This window comes from Bactrocera dorsalis, chromosome 2 (genome assembly GCF_023373825.1).
Source record: "Bactrocera dorsalis isolate Fly_Bdor chromosome 2, ASM2337382v1, whole genome shotgun sequence".
Lineage (NCBI taxonomy): Eukaryota > Metazoa > Arthropoda > Insecta > Diptera > Tephritidae > Bactrocera > Bactrocera dorsalis.
This window is the reverse complement of record NC_064304.1, coordinates 20,791,576-20,809,942: the sequence shown is the minus strand read 5'-3', so window position 1 is coordinate 20,809,942 and position 18,367 is coordinate 20,791,576. Positions and strand designations below refer to the sequence as shown.

Genomic DNA, 18,367 nt, shown 5'->3' with positions numbered 1-18,367 from the left:
ACTTGCTTTTGTTTAAGTTTCAACCCATTCACAATACGTACTTTGTGAACTCTTCTTCCAACCATTCACAATATGCGAAAACATAGCAGATGATGCCTTACTTAATTCATCGAGAAACAAAAACATTTTTTTTATTCTGGTTGTAGTGCTGCCTACTTAATATAAAATATGAAAACCTTTCTTGCTTGCTACAATCATATCACAAAAATATCTACAATTAACCGTGCAATTCTGTACTGTGATACTGTCTCAAGTCTCTAAATTTGAGATTTTAAGTTAGAGACAATATTTGAGACTTTGAGACGATTTTGCTATTCTAATATTTACGAAATTTATGTAAAATTTATTTATTTTTCATATTTTCGTGTTTGAGTTGCTTATAAAATATAAAGAAACGACAATCGATTAATATCTATGATGATCTCTATTCAGTATATTCAAAATAGCAGACAAGAGTTCTTTTTAGTTTTGTGACCTGCTAACTACCAGGTCTCAACATTTTGAGACTAACGCTAGAGACTGTTTAGTGAATAGTAACTAGTCACAAATTGAGACTTTACCTCAAAAGGTCTCAAATAGACCGTGGGATTCTGTAACGTGAGACAGTCTCAAGTCTCTAAATTTGAGATTTTGAGTTAGAGACAATTTTTGAGACTTGAGACGATTTTGCTATTCTGTAAGTGCCAGTCACAAAATCTATTACATTTCATTATTCAGATATGTTTTTACACTTGAATGTTAATAAATATGTCGATAACAAATATTAAATTTACTATAACATCGTCAAAAAACATAATTATCAATAAAAATGAAAATATATGTTGACTTTGTTTCATAATATTTACGAAATTTATGTAAAATTTATTTATTTTTAACTTTTTCGTGTTTGAGTTGCTTACAAAATATAAAAATACGACAATCGATTAATATCTATGATGATCTCTATTCAGTATATTCAAAATGGCAGACAAGAGCTCTTTTTAGTTTTGTGACCGGCTAACTACCAGGTCTCAATATTTTGAGACTAACGCTAGAGACTGTTTAGTGAATAGTAACTAGTCTCAAATTGAGACTTTGCCTCAAAATGTCTCAAATAGAGACTAGAGACTGGTTACAGAATCCCGCTAAGAGACTGGTTACATAATTCCGCCATACATTAGAGACTGTTTAGTGAATAGTAACTAGTCTCAAATTGAGATTTTACCTCAAAATGTCTCAAATAGAGACTAGAGACTGGTTACAGAATCCCGCTATAATACTCATATAATTAATTTTGGCATTAAAACAATTATTATTATTGTGTTATTGTGAATTAATTCACAATAATACACAAATGCAACAATGCATGACAAAGCGGAATCTATTACAATTCATTTATGTCGGGCCAACTACCTGCAAAAATTTGTATGGTTTCGGGAAAGCATTGCATATTCTAGTTATTTTAATTGCTTACACATGGATTATAAGTAATATTTGTGAATTTAATAAATAAAGCATATGCAAATTTACAGAAAAATATTTACAGGGCGAAAAGAAACAAAAGGGCACAAATAAACGCTGCTTCAGACAAGTCACCAAAAGCTGCCGGCCAAAATAATTACCAACACAACGGATTCAAACAAGACATGAATGTAATTATAAATGCTTTTTACTGAATTTTATATTGCAAAATTTTTAATTATACATACATCTTATACCTAGATCTCACCAAAGCAAAATACTGTCAACCATTCCGCCGGTACTACTTTTCAAACCGGCGAGTGTATTGCTTGCCGTAAGACATCAATATGTGTATGTGAACGGTGTGGAGATTTTTACTGCTCACCGGATTGCCAAAAGAAAGATTGGCAAAGCCATAGATATATATGCTTCCCAATGCCGTAAGTGTTTATTAATTGTTTTTAAATTGTAATTACATTTATGTATATAACATCTATATATAGAGATACACATATTATTTAGGAAACCCCCTTATTATGTGTGAATCCGATTTAAAAAAAATGTTTACTATGGTGGTTTCATTTTCCATTATATCTTGTGTTTTAGTGATGTGTGATTGATGCAAGTGGTGTATGCAATTGCACTTTGAGGCAAGCACTTTATAAATAAAACACGTTCAAGAAAACTATGACTGAATATCAAGACACGAAAAGTAATACAAACAAGTTTCAATAACAAGAAAAATCGTTATTTTTTGTTGAACCAAATAATGCCCTTGACAAGTACAAAAGTTTGCATTCAAACATTGATTTTAATCGTTCAGTTTGTATGGGAGCTTTATGCTCTAGTGGACCGATCTGGAAATTTTCTTTAGATGTATTTTCGGGAATTAATCCATGCCAATTTTTGCGAAGATATCTAGTCACGTAATAAAGTTTTCCGTTCAAGGATACTATTTCGATGGTTAATTTTTTACGGCAGTTATTGTCCGATATTCCCGACAAATGAGCGACTCTTTAGGGCGATAAGGGCGTGTGTTTAATTTCAGATCAATATCAAAAACTGAGGAGTTAGTAAACAGTTCGCGAATGTACAGAGGTACAGACAGACGAACATGAATAAATCGAATGAGCGGTCGGCTATCATTCCATATTTTTTCAATGTAAAGACTCTATTTTGCGAAGTATTATGCAAGTGTCCAGCAGGGGATAGTCCTCTCCCCGTTACTGTTTAATTTGTGTATTTCGAAACTCTCCCAGCCACCAGAATGAATGAAGCTTGAACGCTGATGATTGCAAGATGATCGATCCTAAGTAAACAGCTATTAATTCCAATCTTATTTTGTATCTCACATCATATTTATAGAAAGTTGGTTCAACCAACATCAGTCTTGTCAACTGACGCTGTGTATCCTGCTAATGCGCCATTATTAACCGTTAACCAAATTTCGCACGCCAATCCAACCAATAATATTCAACGTACTCAACAACAAGCACAAAATTCTCGAAATAATTCTCAACAAAATCATAGCTTGATGGGGCATCCACCAATCTCTGATACCAATGGACAACATCAACAAACAAATATTAAGGTCCCACAGAAGGCTAATAATAAAGATGCAAAACAAGCGATCAAAACCACAACAGCTACTGTACCAACGGTAGACCTACCCAAGCCCAATAGTCATGTAACTTTGACCGGCTTTCGAACACCAAACCGTTGTTATGTGCGCGCTGTCAATCCGTCCGTTGACGATGACTCCATGTTGAATGCACGAAAAATTGATGTTTATGGAAAAGTTGCTAAACCTCTTGGTGCAATGCCCAAGCTGCACAGTTATGCCATAGCACCTTATAACGGTGTTATGCATCGTGTAGAAGTGTTATTTGTTCGTAACCCCGCCAACATTCGTGTGCTCTTTATTGATCGCGGTGTAATTGCTAATCGAAATCTAAGGGATTTGCGTGAAATTTCCGATGAAATTATATCGCTTAAACAATATACATGTTTGATACAATTGCGCAATGTGTCCAATTATGTGTTGAGTGAGAAGATGACAAAACATTTTGCCCGTTACGAGGACCAAGACTTCAAAATAAAATATGATCGCGTCGAAAACGGTGTGGAGCTATTGCATTGGCAAAATGAAAAATCATTAAATGATGAAGTTGAGCAATTTTGCAAGGAATCAGGTGCTGAGGTTTGGTCTGATGCTATACGCGGTAGACAGAATGCTGCTAATAAGAATACTAATGCTAATGCCAATAATGCTAAACAACAAAATTCAGTAGGCGACAGCCAAAATGTGGACGAGCCACACGATGACCAATTCTATGCGCTTGAACCAGGCTCGTCTGCGGGAAATTCACATGTAAGTGTGCAACAGAAGCAACCACAAGAACATAATAATGGTATAAAGGAAGAGAAGAAGAAGGAAAGTGTCGTTGAAGTAGAACATCCGACGATGAGAGCGGTAAGTTCGTTTATTTTTTATTATTGTAGTCTTGAAGCGGTATTTTATTCAATATAAATTTCCTACAGCCTTTCGAAATTAATTACTTCAAAGTGGATTGTGCCCCTTTCAAGGCTGTTGTGCTTGATGTTTCCTGCTTAGAAATCGGTTATTTGGGCTGTATCGCTCAGGATGATTTGGAATGTCTACAGATTGTGCATAAGCAGTTAGAGTCCATAACTGTACCTGATAAACCTTATAAGCCGCAGTAAGTATAAACAAATATGTGCTTTTTTGTTGAACTTTTTATATTAACACTTTGGCAACATGTTGTACACGGTGTATTATAGTTTTGTATGACTAACGTTTATTTAAAAAGTCAGTCTTCCTTATATGGCATATTAATAAAGTTGTGTGATACCTCGTGATCGATTCCATGCTCAATATTAAAAAAAAAAAAACATTTTTCTGTTACTTTTCAGATTGGAAGAGTATTGCATTGCAAAATTTGAAGGAATGTGGTATCGTGCTCAGGTAATCGATATACCTAATGATTCCGAGTACACCGTGATGTATATCGACTTTACGAACGAGGCAACTTTGACCAGCGCCGATATACGCCACTTTCCTGCAAGCGTAACAGGGGCGTGCAAAACAAGTCTATGTTTAATTGATGGTAAGCTCTTAGATAAACTTTATTTATTATAATTATTGAAATAAATTTGTTTTTCATTGTACAGGCTTGCCAACAGATTTGAGTGCTGAGCTTATAAGATTTTTGAACGAAGAAATTCAACTGCAAACTGTCATTACCATTGATCGTGTGAAGAATATCGATGAGCAAGTAGTAGTTGTCGAATGTAAGAGTCTTTTGGACAAAATACGAAAAAATAATTTGCTTACTTAAATTCTATAAATGTTCAGTTATCGCTGGGACGATATATAATCTAAGTAAAGATTCTTACTATAAAATTGTTTAGCCTCCCACTATTATGAACACTCGCTTCGAGAAATACAATACATAATTTTACATGGAAGTTAATATACTTCCCCTATCTTACAGAAACAGGTACAAAAATGTTTCGAAATCAGTTGCAACACCGCATAATTGTTATAAATCCTTCTACTTTGATTATAGCGAGTATATTTTTATACATTAAACCCACTTTTTTATATTTTACATTATATTATTCTACATGACACATGCAACGCGCGTGGCCGCTCCAATACGAGTTTAGGACTTTTCTATCTCAATCCTTATATAACACACATCGGTAGATCCGTGAAACTGGAGCCTTTGGTCACTTTTGATCTGCATCCTTTGAATGTTTTGGTTTCGAAGAAATTTTTTTCCTTAGCTACTTAAATTTTGAGATGTAGCATTTTTATCATGCATACAAATTTTTAAATGAAAACATATATATTAAGGGGTAGTACAGTTATCCCTCTCCGGAAAGAAAAAGCACAGTACCATCACGCTTTTTCTTTCATATTATCGATTTTTATACCATTTATTCAATGTAATATTTTTAAGAATATTGCATGCAACTAAAGATTACCGAACTTTTCGGAAATAGATTTCGGGTCTCCGCAAATCGTTATATTACTCTAAATCTGAAATTCATGTTCGTTCAATGGAATTTCAACTACTGAAAATTTAGATGTTATTTCACTTATGAAGTTCGCTAAAGAAAGCAAACAAATGCAATTTAATGCCCCTATTATGTGTGGTATAATATATAAGGGCTATTCTACTAGCCCTGGCAACTATAACAGTAATTCATATTATGTATGACAATCTTGTCTACACAATCCAAAATGTAGTACACGATTGCTAAAAGTCTTCCGTTTTCAAGGGCCCCATTCCTTCTTGTCAGAGCAACGCAGAAGGGAGCACCACTGATCTAACCCATTACCTTCTTACTCCAACAACGCAGAAGGATACATTACTGACCTAACCTACTGTGGTTGCTTAGGGTTTAACACTTTGTGACGTCGTCCACTCAGCTAATTTGCAAAAGATGTACGTGCGTTGCTTTTCGGTGTTTTCGACCTTCTGTTAGCATTCCCTGTTACGCTGTTACGTGTTGACTATGTTGATAGAAACTTCCAAAAAGTCGTCGTTCTGTGGTGTAGAGATATTTCTGATTAGTGATGAAATCTCTCGTGCATATCTTAATCCTATGTACATCTTTGGTAAACCGGTTGCAATGGTAACAGCCGAATTTATGGTACAACATTCATGTGCGAATTCATACATCGCTAGTAGAGCTATGAAGATGTCAATACACCAAATACAACGTCATCTTATTATGTTGCAGTGTTAAACTTTAGGGTTTTGAACAATTTTGTTTTTATTTCCGCGACATAAAATATTCTCCAAATAGTTTTGGGGAGTCTTGTTGAGGTCCAGTAGTTTCGCTGCTGGACTTTCTGCTAGCATAAGTCCTTGAAAAACTACTGATTCTCAATCCCAGCTCTTCTAGTGGCTGCCTTTCTCATTTCGGTCTCCTTTTTTGGTTTATCACTAACAGCAATCAGACAATGCTGTTCTTGCCTTTTTCTAGTTCATCTGCAGATTTCAAAGCACTTGTTGCTAACTTATGTTAACTCATATCGCCATGAATTTATTAGGTTATGTTCTGGCGGAAGCAAAAATTATATTGTAAGAAATGAAATCGTAATAATATACAAAAACGTTACTAATGTAACACATATTCATGTAAAACAAACAGATTGTGAACTATTTGATATTTGAATTCAAAATTAAGAGATAAAATCAAAAATATTGTAATAAAGATGAAATGTTTGGTTACAAAATTGTTGCTTACTTTTCTTTTGTAGTTCGCTTAGGATATTCATAAAATTCTAGCATTGCAAGAATGTTCACTATTTTTATCAAAATAATGTTTGAAATAGCTGTAAACACCAAAAATAGTATACTTGTCAAATCTGCAATTGATAAATGAATTTTAATGGGCAAAGTTGCCACTATACCAATATATTATGACTATGGAAATGAAATTTCACGCTTTAAAAAAAAATTTAACAACTAAATAAAGAAAAAATTATTATCTTAATTGCAAAATATTTTTATACCATATTGTCCATGAATGAATAAATATATAATGCATACTTACTATATATAAAATAATTGTTTTAATTTGACCACCCAGGAGAACGATTGAGTTAGCTGCTACCGCCTCTGGTTGTAACACTTTGAGTCTAAACTTACTTTTCAAGTGATTTCAGCGCCAGCAGGTTGGATGTGTGTTGTATTTCTCCCTTTCTTCGCCAAAATAGAAAAGCTTGTTGATGTTTCTTGCTTGGAACCGTCTGTTCTTACTTCAACCGAGGACAAACGTTGGCGCTCGATGGGGGGTGAGAATAGCTCTTTACATACTAATACCTGCGAAGAAGAGGGTGAGGGCAGTTTTTGTCTGGATTGCTTGAAACTGTATGTTCTCTTTACGACTCTTATGATAACAGAGACAAACTTTGGTGGTAGATTGGGTGTGAGAATAGCTCTTTACATATTACTACTTACGGTGGAGAGCGAAATGGTGATTCTTGTCGGGATTGTTGACGACTTATCGATTTCCCTAACCTCCATCGTAACGAGGACACAACTGATTTAGGGATTTTGTGCAATATTCTCCTCTAGGTTGGGTTCGCAGTGAACCTAAAAGGTTGGTCTAATGCCAGTGAGGTGCCACATCTTTTACCATGTTCGTGGATATTGACGGCGCACCTAGTCTCACGATTTCGATCCTTCTAATATTCGATTTTTTTTTTTCAAATTAAGAAGCTGTAAGATTGATATTCGTGAATTCTAAGTCAAAGGAAATATTAACAAACAGTGGATCGGCCGCAGGTGTTGTTTGGGCACCCACGCAACTGCATTTTAGTATAATCGTGCTTCTAATGGGTATCTGTGGCGAGTTGCTGCAGTTTATCTTTATGCCGCTGCTTTTAGTTACACTCACAAGACCTTGACAATTAATAAAGATTGAGGATCTAGTCAACGTAACAAGTGAGGGCTTGTGCAGATGTATTGAATCGAGTAATCCATTGCGAAATCAATTCTATCACCTTCGTACCTCCGTTCGTCAATGCAGGGGATGCTGTAACCAAAGGAAATCTTAAATCTGAAGTTATTCTGATGCGGTTTTCGGTGCTTATTGCCCCAAAGGTCAAGTGGAATCACGGAAGGAACTGTATATTAGTAATAGAAGTTTCATCATGCATTGCACCATTGGTGGAAAAGTAAATTGACAAGTTTGCTGATGTGATTCTTCTTGACCGGATTGCACCGGGTCAATCTGACCATCGTACGATCGATTCTAAGTATGCTCCACGTTGCTTCGGGTAAATCTGACCACCATACGACGGATTATAATTTTTTCCTAAATTCAGCTGCTTTGCCTGTACTCATAAACAGCCATTTTTAAGAAAATTTTTATTTTACTCACCACTTTACTGAATTAAAAACATTTCATATTCCAAAATCTTTTTTTTTTGTATTTGTATTAAATTTCCATTCTCATTTCACTTGCATCAAGCATACAAAAATTGCTTAAGTTAAGAATTTACGTTCGTTTAATAATATTTTATTAAAACTATGAACACACTAAGGAATTTCGAACACTAAATTAGAGGTTTTGTGAAATTTAGTAAACAATTACGTTATGCATTAAATATATTTTTGCCTTTTCTTTAATTAAAATGCGCAGTCATAAAAATATACATACATACAGACGCGTACATTGGCATAAGAAAACAGAAAACAAAATAAAAGAAACTAATAACATTTAAAATATAATCACAGTTAAAAATTTAAGTCAACGCTAAAACAATTCAAAGGGATATACATATACATAAACATATGTGTGTATGTGTGCGTGCTGTATACACATGAATTTACAAATGCCTCGTGAAAGTGCGTTCAAACAAAATTACAATAAGTTTACAAAAGAAACTAAAAAATTAAATAAAATTAATATGTAGGTAACAAAAATAACAAACATTTGCATTAAAACTAAGAGTTTTGTTCGACATTTTCAAAAATTAAAAGACAAACTTTTATGAAATATACAGAAGAATTTATTTTGTTCGGTCTGCAATTACATGAACACTCATAACAGACACTTGGAACCCTTTGATTTTGCGCTGGCTACTTGATACAATTGGTTTAGTGTGTGGAGGTTTGCTTACTTCTTAGAGGAAGTCGTCAAGACACAACAATCACGCTTATTTCAAGCCCCCAAAGTGTATGCAACAATTTGTTGCTTGCACGCTTTCACGCGCCGCACAAAGTGGAACGACAAAGTAAATTAAATTTCTTGCTGAGTTCTTTTTTTGGTTGTAATTAAAGCCATGTAGTTTTGGTTGATAAATTTTTCTCATATATTTCCTTTTTTACATATTATTTTTGTATTGCATTTTTCATTTTTGTTTTCATTATTTATAATTTTTTTTTGCATTTTTTTCGTGTTGTTTATATGAAAAAGAAAGCTTTGCTTTAAAAAAATAAAAAAGGGGTTCTTATAACATAAAATAAGCGTAATTGTTTTTAACTTTACGTTGAATTTGTTTGACTGCAGCGGGAACACAAGTAGTGTGTGTCTGCGTGTTTGCCCAGATGCTAGTGCTTGTTGGTTGCGTGCGTTTCTGTGCGTACATCAGTGTACATATGAACATATGTATGTGTGCTTTGTATATATATATACATGGTTATGAAACTGTTATATTGTGAATATTTCTTACATGTATTATATGTATGTATGCGTTAATTAAGATCGAAAGTCGAAACGAATGTGAACCGAAAATAAACATAAAGAAAATCAATTTATAAACAAATTATTTGCATGTACAAATAAATATCTTTACATCGTTTCTGCTTCATTTTCATTTTTTTGTTTTTTTTTTTTTCAAATTTCTAAATTGCTTTTGCTGTACACATACAAATTATACATAATAATGCACAAATTTCGATTGTTTTTGCTTTTGTTTTTGTGATTGCTTAGCATAGCAAATCCTATAATAAACATACATATATACTATGAATTATTTACGCATGAATTTCACTAAGAAAATATATTACATTTGTATTTTACTTTATACTTTTGTAACTAAATAAATTAAGGGTGCTTTTGTGCATACAAAAATTTATTATTATAATTTACAATGGGTGGGTTATGCGGCGTACGTTTGTGTGTGCGTGTGCGCGCGCTGTGTTTGCTAGCGCCTCTCCACATACATATATAACAACTAGACAAATTAAATTAAGCTAACTAAAGCTATTCATAGCAAATAAATTAAATATTTTAAGCATTTTTTACAAACGTTGCGTTATGCTTAACTCATACATATAAATACATACATACACATTATTTACATGGAGGCGCTAACACAGGCGCTCACACAGCGGTACATGGCATTGACTCGATCCCCAGTGACTTAGTAGCCTTGAAAGTGTCCTTTCTTGCACTTACTTATGTATATATGTACAATAGTGTACGCGCATACATACACACGCACACACACACATGCATAAGCACTCGCATGCAGTCTATGCATAAACGAGCTTACAAATTATGTTTTGCTTTGTTTTTTTTTTTGCTTTTTTGTGTTTTTGTAGTACATACATACACTTAAAACGTTTCTATAAAATAAAATCCAAATTGGATATAAAACATCGAATAAAAAATTCAACAAAAACAAATTGAATGTAAATTTGATGAAAGTGGTGTGTTTGTGCGTTGTGATTTTGCTAATGCATGTGTATATATACATGTGTGTTTGTGTAGTATGAGTGCGAGTGTGTGTGTGCCTGTCCCAAAACTCTGCTGGGTGGTGGCGTTGGGAGCCCAACTGTTAAAAGTTGGTGTTGGAACTGTTTTGAGTGAATATTTTTTCTTTTGTTTTTGTAGTTTAGCGTTAGTTAAAGCTGGCGTTTGAATTTGTACTGCAATCGTGAATTTGTACTCCCTCCAATCGCACTCCTTGTCAAATTCGCAGTCTTATTAGTTGCTGCTGACGTTCTAGCGACGTTTTATGTAACGTCGACCGCATGCGCGCCCGCCTGCCGCTCAGCTACTGTATAAAAATTGTATATTTTTTTCATACTAACTGAAGCTGCGGCGTTGGTTAAACAAGCGTATTGTGATTTGACTCATTTGTTGCACTGCTGCTGTCGCTGCTTGCACACATCGCCTTACAGCATTAGCCGTGAGCGCGATTTCTTTAGGCGTCCTGTAGCACCGCCCAAACCGCTGTCACCGTTCCAGGACTTTGTCTTGGAGCGGAAATGACGATATGCGCTGTTGTACGCTGGCTCCAACATGGGGCGGTAGGCAGTCGGGTCGCACAGCTCGGAATGATGTTCGTAGAATTCTTTGTAGCCGTTGTGTAGCAGGTAGATCTCGGGGTAGTCGAGTGACGGGTAGCAATTGGTATTGCGTTCACGATCGGTGCTGCGCAAGAAGCGTGACAATTTCGGGCCACGCTCTGATGAGAATTCGCAATGGAATATAATGATATTGCGACGATGATCATTGGTTGCTTTAAGCTGTTCCATTTCAGTCTTTTGTTGTGTGAGGAACTCCTCGAGTATCTGCTCGTGCGTGTACAGATTTTGAGCGCCGCGTATGTGACCACCCTCGAATTCGTATGGATAACGACAATCGATGATGCGATAGTTGGCAACAACATTGCTGAATTCGCCGCGTACCAGACGTGCCATTGTGTCGCAGGAGATTGATTTCAAATCGCGATGACGACCATCCATTAGTGGCAGTACATAGGGTTTGCTGAAATCGCCGATGAGATCTGGCTCGTCCTTGTTCTCCGAGCGTGCAAGCGCCGACATGATTTCGGCATCATTCATCGACATACTCTTGCGCAATGGTGGTGGATGGCTGAGTTTGGGTTGAGGCGCTGGCAGTGCTGGTAGTGACATTGTTAGAGAGTCGTCGAGATTCTCCTTTTCGGCTTCAATGCGGTAACGCTTAATAAGTACCGGGGAGTTAGTCTTCGATGGTGGATCGGGACGTTTGAAACAACCGCTGATGGCACTCTGGTTGCGTTCCGTTGTCAACAGCTTAACGCCATAAGGACTGGTAGCAATTTCTTGCACTTGTTTAAGCAGCGTCTCTGGTGTCTTGGGTAGGCAATTGTCAGTCATGCTTAAGCAACGGCGCACAGGTGGACGGCGCATCTCAGGTGTTCTCAATTGCTCAAACAACTGTGGCTGTTCGACTGTACGGTGGGCAGGTGATAATATATTTTTGATTTGTCCGACAAACAACGAATCTAGATCGCTGGGGATTTTTGGCATGTTATTTGATGGCATCATTGAATTCCCAAGTGATTCCATTTCAAAGAGATCCATGTAATCTTCTTCCATGGACGAAGACCCCATCGAACCAGATGACAAGCTGTGGAAAATGCGCAAACTTTTCGGTGGTGTTGGTGTGCGAGTACTACCATTGGCGGCATTGTTATGTTGTAGCTTCTGTAGGCGATTTGCGAATGACTGGCGTTGACGGCCACCATTTTGACAGTTACCTCCTTGGTTATATTTCGGTACGCTTTGTTGTTGTAATATTTGGAAACGACAAGGCGATCCTTCAGGCGACAGCAAACCCATCTGTTGTGGCAAATCGAAAACGTTCGAACGCTGATCTGGTTCTTCAACATTTTCCTCATCGCCATAAAATGACAGTTGATGGTCGACTACCATATCATTAATCGGGCTGCCCAAAATATTCCGTGGCTGGCGTTGACGTGTAGCTCCATTACTGCTGGCAGCGGCTGCGACTGTATTCAAGTCGTGTGGCATTTGACAGCTAAAATGCAAACAGAAGAACAAATTCGATATTAAAAATATATTCAATGATATATTTATGTTAAAAATTAATCAAAATAAAAGGAAAAGTAGTGAAACAAAAATAAACAAAAACAAATCGGCAGGTATTTACAAGCAAATCACAAAATAAATATTCCTTGCAGAGCGCGTAGTGCGGAGATCAGCGTTTTTGGAACTGTAGCTGAAAAGCCACAAGGCAGGAGCCATTCTTAAGCACAAATAGAAACGTACAATGCCGAAGGATACACAAAATAGAACTGAATCAAATTGGAAGAATTGACGCTACAACTACCATGCACAGCGTGCTAGCACGGCGCAGGCGTACACAGGCAGCTGATGGACAAAGTAGGTGTGCGCCTGTGCTGGTGTGTGCATGTAAATGCATGTGCAAGTGATGGGTTCATTCAACTTGAACAGGCCTAGCACAAGCGCAGTTGTAAATGTATTTATTTATGGTATCAAATAGTAGGATGATAGCGAGGAACTCGGCTGCTGTTGCTGGTGTTGATGATAGTGCTAGAGCGCTGGTGCTAGTATTGTTGGTGGTGTACATGCACAGGAAAATGCGACCCACAAGCGATCAAAATATATACTATAAACATACATACATATATGCTAACAAAGTGAGGGTTGTTCCAAGCAACAACAATAAACCCAAGTAGCGCATGTTACACAGCTACGCTGCTGGGGTACTGTACCCTCATTGTACTAGAAGTGCACATCAGTCCCGTAGCTCGAGTCAACATTCACATTCGGTTGATATCGATCGACAAAGTGGAGGAAGGCGAATATGCTAGTACAAATGTACATATGTATATGCAGACATAAGCAAAAAATACATTTTCGATGCATTTGTTTGCACGAATGTACATATGTGGCTGTGTGCTACGTATGGAATTCAATGCACAACAAAAATTAGAGGTCGACAGCACAATTGGACTCTTATGAATTGCACAGAGCCGCAGATGTTACGGCAGTGCCGGCTGGCTGGTCGCCGACTTGGCCATTGATATAACAGTTAAGAAAATAAGAAAAAAGTAATGCTAGTTGAGTGCTTAACTTACTACACGGACTAAATGACGGACCCGCAAGAACGCGGAAATAAGGAAGTAACCAACTAAGCGTACACGTCCAATATAGTAACACAATTACGTCAGGCGGAGACCGAATGCGGCGTGCACCGAAATGCAAGTAATTCCCTAAGAATTTCAAACAAGATGGGTAGGAAAAATATAAAGTCACGCTGCGTGCACGACATAAACGAAGGGACAAGAAGAAAATAAAACTTGCTGCTATTCCCCCACGGTTTTATATTGTGCAGCAACGAGCTCATATGTGTTTATAAAAGAAAAAAGTAAATATTAGATATGTATGAAAGAAATAAAACTGCATGTAGAAAATACATGAACGGCGGAAATATTATTATTAGGCCAGGTCGTTAACTTAATAAGGAAGTTGTGAATGCCAGAAAAAGTTGCTAGGAATACGCAGTCAAGCGGAAAGTAGGTGCACAAGGCAAAGAAGTCGGAAATAGGAAGCCAAACAAAAGCAGAAAACCGCAAGACTCCAACGTACCGCAACGCGCTGCCAAGTGAAGGCGAAAACACCTACCGAGGCGCTTCAGTGCACATAATAGCGTACATACATATACATATTTCAGGCTGTGGTCATGCCCCAAATCACAGCGCTCCATTTAATTGTAAGCTCCCCTTTAAGACGGAAATGACGAACGCGACGGTGCGATTTGTACGTGCCAGCTTAAAGCCAAACAAAAGCGAAAGAAGTAATAAAAAAATAGTATTACTTACGAGTCTGGCATATGAAAAGTAACAGTTAAAGAAAAAGTAATATAAAATCAACAGCAACGCACATACAAAAAGAACTCTCACTTTTCTTTAGCTTATTAATGGGGAGAATGACCGCATACGAAACTGATTGGCCGGCAAAACGCCACAGCGCAATCACGAACGTTGGTTATTGCAGCGCACGGAAAATGTAAACACGTTGTAACAACAAGAAAAAAAATCTAGAAAATGTTGGAACCGTTGAAATGGAGTTCAAGTTCAGCATTGTCTGCTTGTTGGTGTTGTTAGTGAGTTGGGGCTTGCGCCGCACAGTGAGAGTGAGTAGTAGCAGCAATGGAGCGCTAGAGCTCAGCGAAAAAACAGTGGCGTGGAATATTTTCGTGATTTGGGCAATGACGTGTGTAGGTTTGCTTATAAACTGCAATTACATTAGAAGTGTTGTAGAATTCACTGAATTACTTTTATTGTTCTAAAATTAAGAATTGCACTGGTTATTTTGCACTTTTTAAAATTTTTAGTTCCTTTAAATTACATCCGCATCCGGGTTCATAGCATGCTTTGTAATTTAATTTTTGAAATTACTTGGTATGTTCAAAGTCTGATGCCCTACAACTGCACTTTATGAAATTTTTTAAATGCACTTCGCTGTGATATTTACCTTGCAAATTCCATAGCCATTTCTCCGTTGGTTTCTTCGGCAATTGTGTCCCACATCATTTTGTAGTTTTCTTAGATATTGTGTTCAATTAAAAGATTTTAAAATTTTGCGACAGTGTAATGTCGGGCGTTAGTTTTTTTTTGTATGATGGACGCGAGAATTGTTGTAGCACAATGTTCCGTATTATTTATCTCGCAGCAGCACTTCGTCAGTTTCAACTCCCTCACGTGTAACTGCTGTTCCTTTTGTGGTTATTTGCACTTAAAATTTTTAAAACTTTTGCTGCATTTTTGTGAGTGTGTTAATTTCACTTGTTTTTCTATTTCGTTTTGCTATTTATTGCAGAGTCTTTTTTCCGGCCAATGGGCTTTGTACTTTTTGCACTTTTTATACACAAATTAAAAGATTTTTGTTAACTTTTTGTGAAAAAATGTCCGTCACTTTCAATGGATTGCATTTGTAGCGTTCTTTAAGTACTTATTTTTATTATCCACATATACTTGGTAACATTTTTTGTTTTGTAATCCAATATTGCTTCTAGTCCCGAATCGTCGTATTTGTTTATAGTTGATATGGTTCAAATAAACTTGCATTGGATATTGAAATAAATATATTTAAACACCACTAAAAATCAATCTAAACCAATTTTTCAGTGAACAGGCCAAGCGCACTATGCAATACTTCGACACAGTATACACTTACACTGCACTAAGCAAAAACTCGAACTAATCCACTCATCGTCGAACCACCGGCTTTTATACAAAATTTTTCGCGCGCTCTATTTTACATTAAACACTCAAAAACGCTGCACGCACACTACAGAGAAACTGCAGCGCTGCTACCACTGCAACAACAATGCCTTGAGTTTCAACGAAAGGACAGAGTGAGAGAACAAAGAACTACCCCGTTGCAAGAACAACTCTAGTGCGGTTAACTCGAAGTCAGTTAGCGCTAGAAGAGAGCGGCGCTCAACTGCTCAAACTCTGCACAGCTGAACGAGTGCAACAGCATCGACAATCAATAGAGCACAAAGCACCACCGAAAAGGTGCGAACAAGTGGAAATGGCAAACGACTCGGAGGAAAGTGAAGAAAATTGCGCGAAAGGCGCAAAAGGATGCTTTGATTTCTCGTGGTAGCATATGGCGCCAAGGCAGACAGATATCTCCTTGCGGCTGACGTACCTTTTGTTTGCTTGCATGAATGCACTTTTTAACTTACATACCAGTATTTTTCTCACTCTAGCTGCTCCAAAAAAATATGAAGTTTTCTTGAAGATGCCACTGGTGTCCTAAGTGGGCCTGGTCAGCTGATCGGGCGACTAGGTTGTCTGTTGTGGCAGCAGTTGTAGAGTAACAAGGATGCACTCTTTTTCCTTACAAATTCTGACACAAAGAAGACACGAAACTGCACAAAAAAGTAATAATTATGTATCTCACAAGACGGCAGAACAAGTGCAATAACAATATCAGTTTAATTTTTTTGTGTTCAGTTGAAAAAGTGTGTGAATTCCAGATTTTGGATACAGAAATGTATAAAGTGGAAAAAATTGTATAGAGACCGATAATGGCCACCTCGTTGCCAGGTAAGACTTAATTTCGCTTTCGGCGGTTCACGGGCTTTTTTCAGCAATTCTTGGGATTTGCTCAAATGGCCGCTAATAATTAATTTGTTGTTGCCGAACACTTCGGCAGAAATTTGGCACTTCTTCGGTCGTTGTGCGCTTTATCATTAACATACATTCGCGCAGCCATGCATGCACATGTGTGCGTGTGTGTGCGTGCAGAAACTCGCCGGTACTGTTCTACAGCTGTTCGCCTAACCGACAACAACAAAACTTTTTTCTTGTTGTTGTTTGCAATGTTAATTAGTTAATTGTTGTTTTTCCTTAACACATCTTCGTACATTTCAATATCTCTCCTTCCACTCAATCCTTGCAAGTCATCAGCTGAGCAGTGATTTTTCATGATTTTTTCTCGTTTTCATTCTGCTGCCGCTGTCAGCGCTGCACAACTCAGCTGTGATCTCTTTCTTGCCTATCATCTCTGTTTACATATTCTACCTTTTTGCTCTTAACGTTGATAACAACAAACGAGAGTAAATGGCTGGTAGCAGCGCCCGAAAACGAAGTCAACGTTGACGATCGCAACAACAGCAATATTGACGGACGGCTCTGCAATCAGTTGTTGATCATATGGGCCAGGCGACAAAGCCAAAAACAACAATGTGTGCGCTCTCGGCAACGAAATGACCAACAAATAAACAAACACACAACAACAATACTAAAGTAAATCACGATTCTAGTATTTTGGAGAGTTACCAAATCTAAGGATTTGAAAATACCCCACAATTAAATGGAGTCTTAGATTCGAAAATAAAATATATGTACTCATTACTTATACATATTTACTCATTTAATCAACATTTTTATATGCTTATATGTACATATATGTCATACAAGTTATATGTATATCACATGTACATAACGATATATACTGATTTAATCAATCCCTTTAGTTTAGGTGAATTTTTCAATCTGTATTAAGAATAGCCCTTTGCTTAAGCAAGATACTTTCTTCTAAGTTGCTGTTAGTGTTTTGTAAAAATCGAAAAATATCAGTTGACAAATGCTTTAGAACGTATGTATACAGGCCGTAGGGAAAACCAGTGCGCAGTGAGGAGTAATGAATTCATGGAGAAAATAAACTTAAAAAATTAAGAATCTTGAACTCTAAAGGATTTGTCTCCTATTTCCACCCTTCCTTCGTCACTGGACGTTTATGAATGCCCCACGCAGACTTTTTATCATAGTAATGTCTTTGGAGTCTTAACTTTGTATACTGTGTGGGGATCGCTTGTAAATTAAACCTGTTCGGTTATGGTCAACAACAAAGATGACTCAGTCATTTGGTTTCATTCGAATATAAGAAAATTAATTTTGGCCAACAACAAAGTTGGCTTATCCACTTGGTTTTAGTGGAATATAAGGAAATCGTAGCAATTTTCAATTATAAATAGTTCGGAACAATTTCTGGACCTCATAAAATGTCATGTTTATAGTTTGTGTTTATTAAAAAATATATATTTAAGTCACTGAAGGCCATACCCGTTGTCTTAATGTCGCCAAATGTTTATTAATACTTTT

The 18,367-nt window shown here is 36.8% G+C and overlaps 2 protein-coding genes across 2 annotated transcripts; one reads left to right on the top strand and one right to left on the bottom strand.

The window, feature by feature from the left end:
• Window positions 1-1,334: 1,334 nt before the first annotated feature.
• LOC105229848 (uncharacterized) lies at window positions 1,335-6,714 on the top strand. The gene is made up of 7 exons (XM_011210322.4): window positions 1,335-1,466; window positions 1,526-1,631; window positions 1,702-1,880; window positions 2,806-3,913; window positions 3,982-4,160; window positions 4,375-4,568; window positions 4,633-6,714. The coding sequence occupies exons 1-7, from the start codon at window positions 1,342-1,344 to the stop codon at window positions 4,797-4,799; spliced, it is 2,058 nt and encodes a 685-aa protein (XP_011208624.2). The 5' UTR covers window positions 1,335-1,341; the 3' UTR covers window positions 4,800-6,714.
• Window positions 6,715-7,694: 980 nt separating this feature from the next.
• Window positions 7,695-16,006, bottom strand: LOC105229849 (M-phase inducer phosphatase). The gene is made up of 2 exons (XM_011210323.4): window positions 15,225-16,006; window positions 7,695-12,741 (listed from the first exon to the last, which is right to left on the bottom strand). Exons 1-2 carry the CDS (start codon window positions 15,281-15,283, stop codon window positions 11,109-11,111), a joined length of 1,692 nt encoding a protein of 563 aa, XP_011208625.2. The 5' UTR covers window positions 15,284-16,006; the 3' UTR covers window positions 7,695-11,108.
• Between the last annotated feature and the right edge of the window lie 2,361 nt (window positions 16,007-18,367).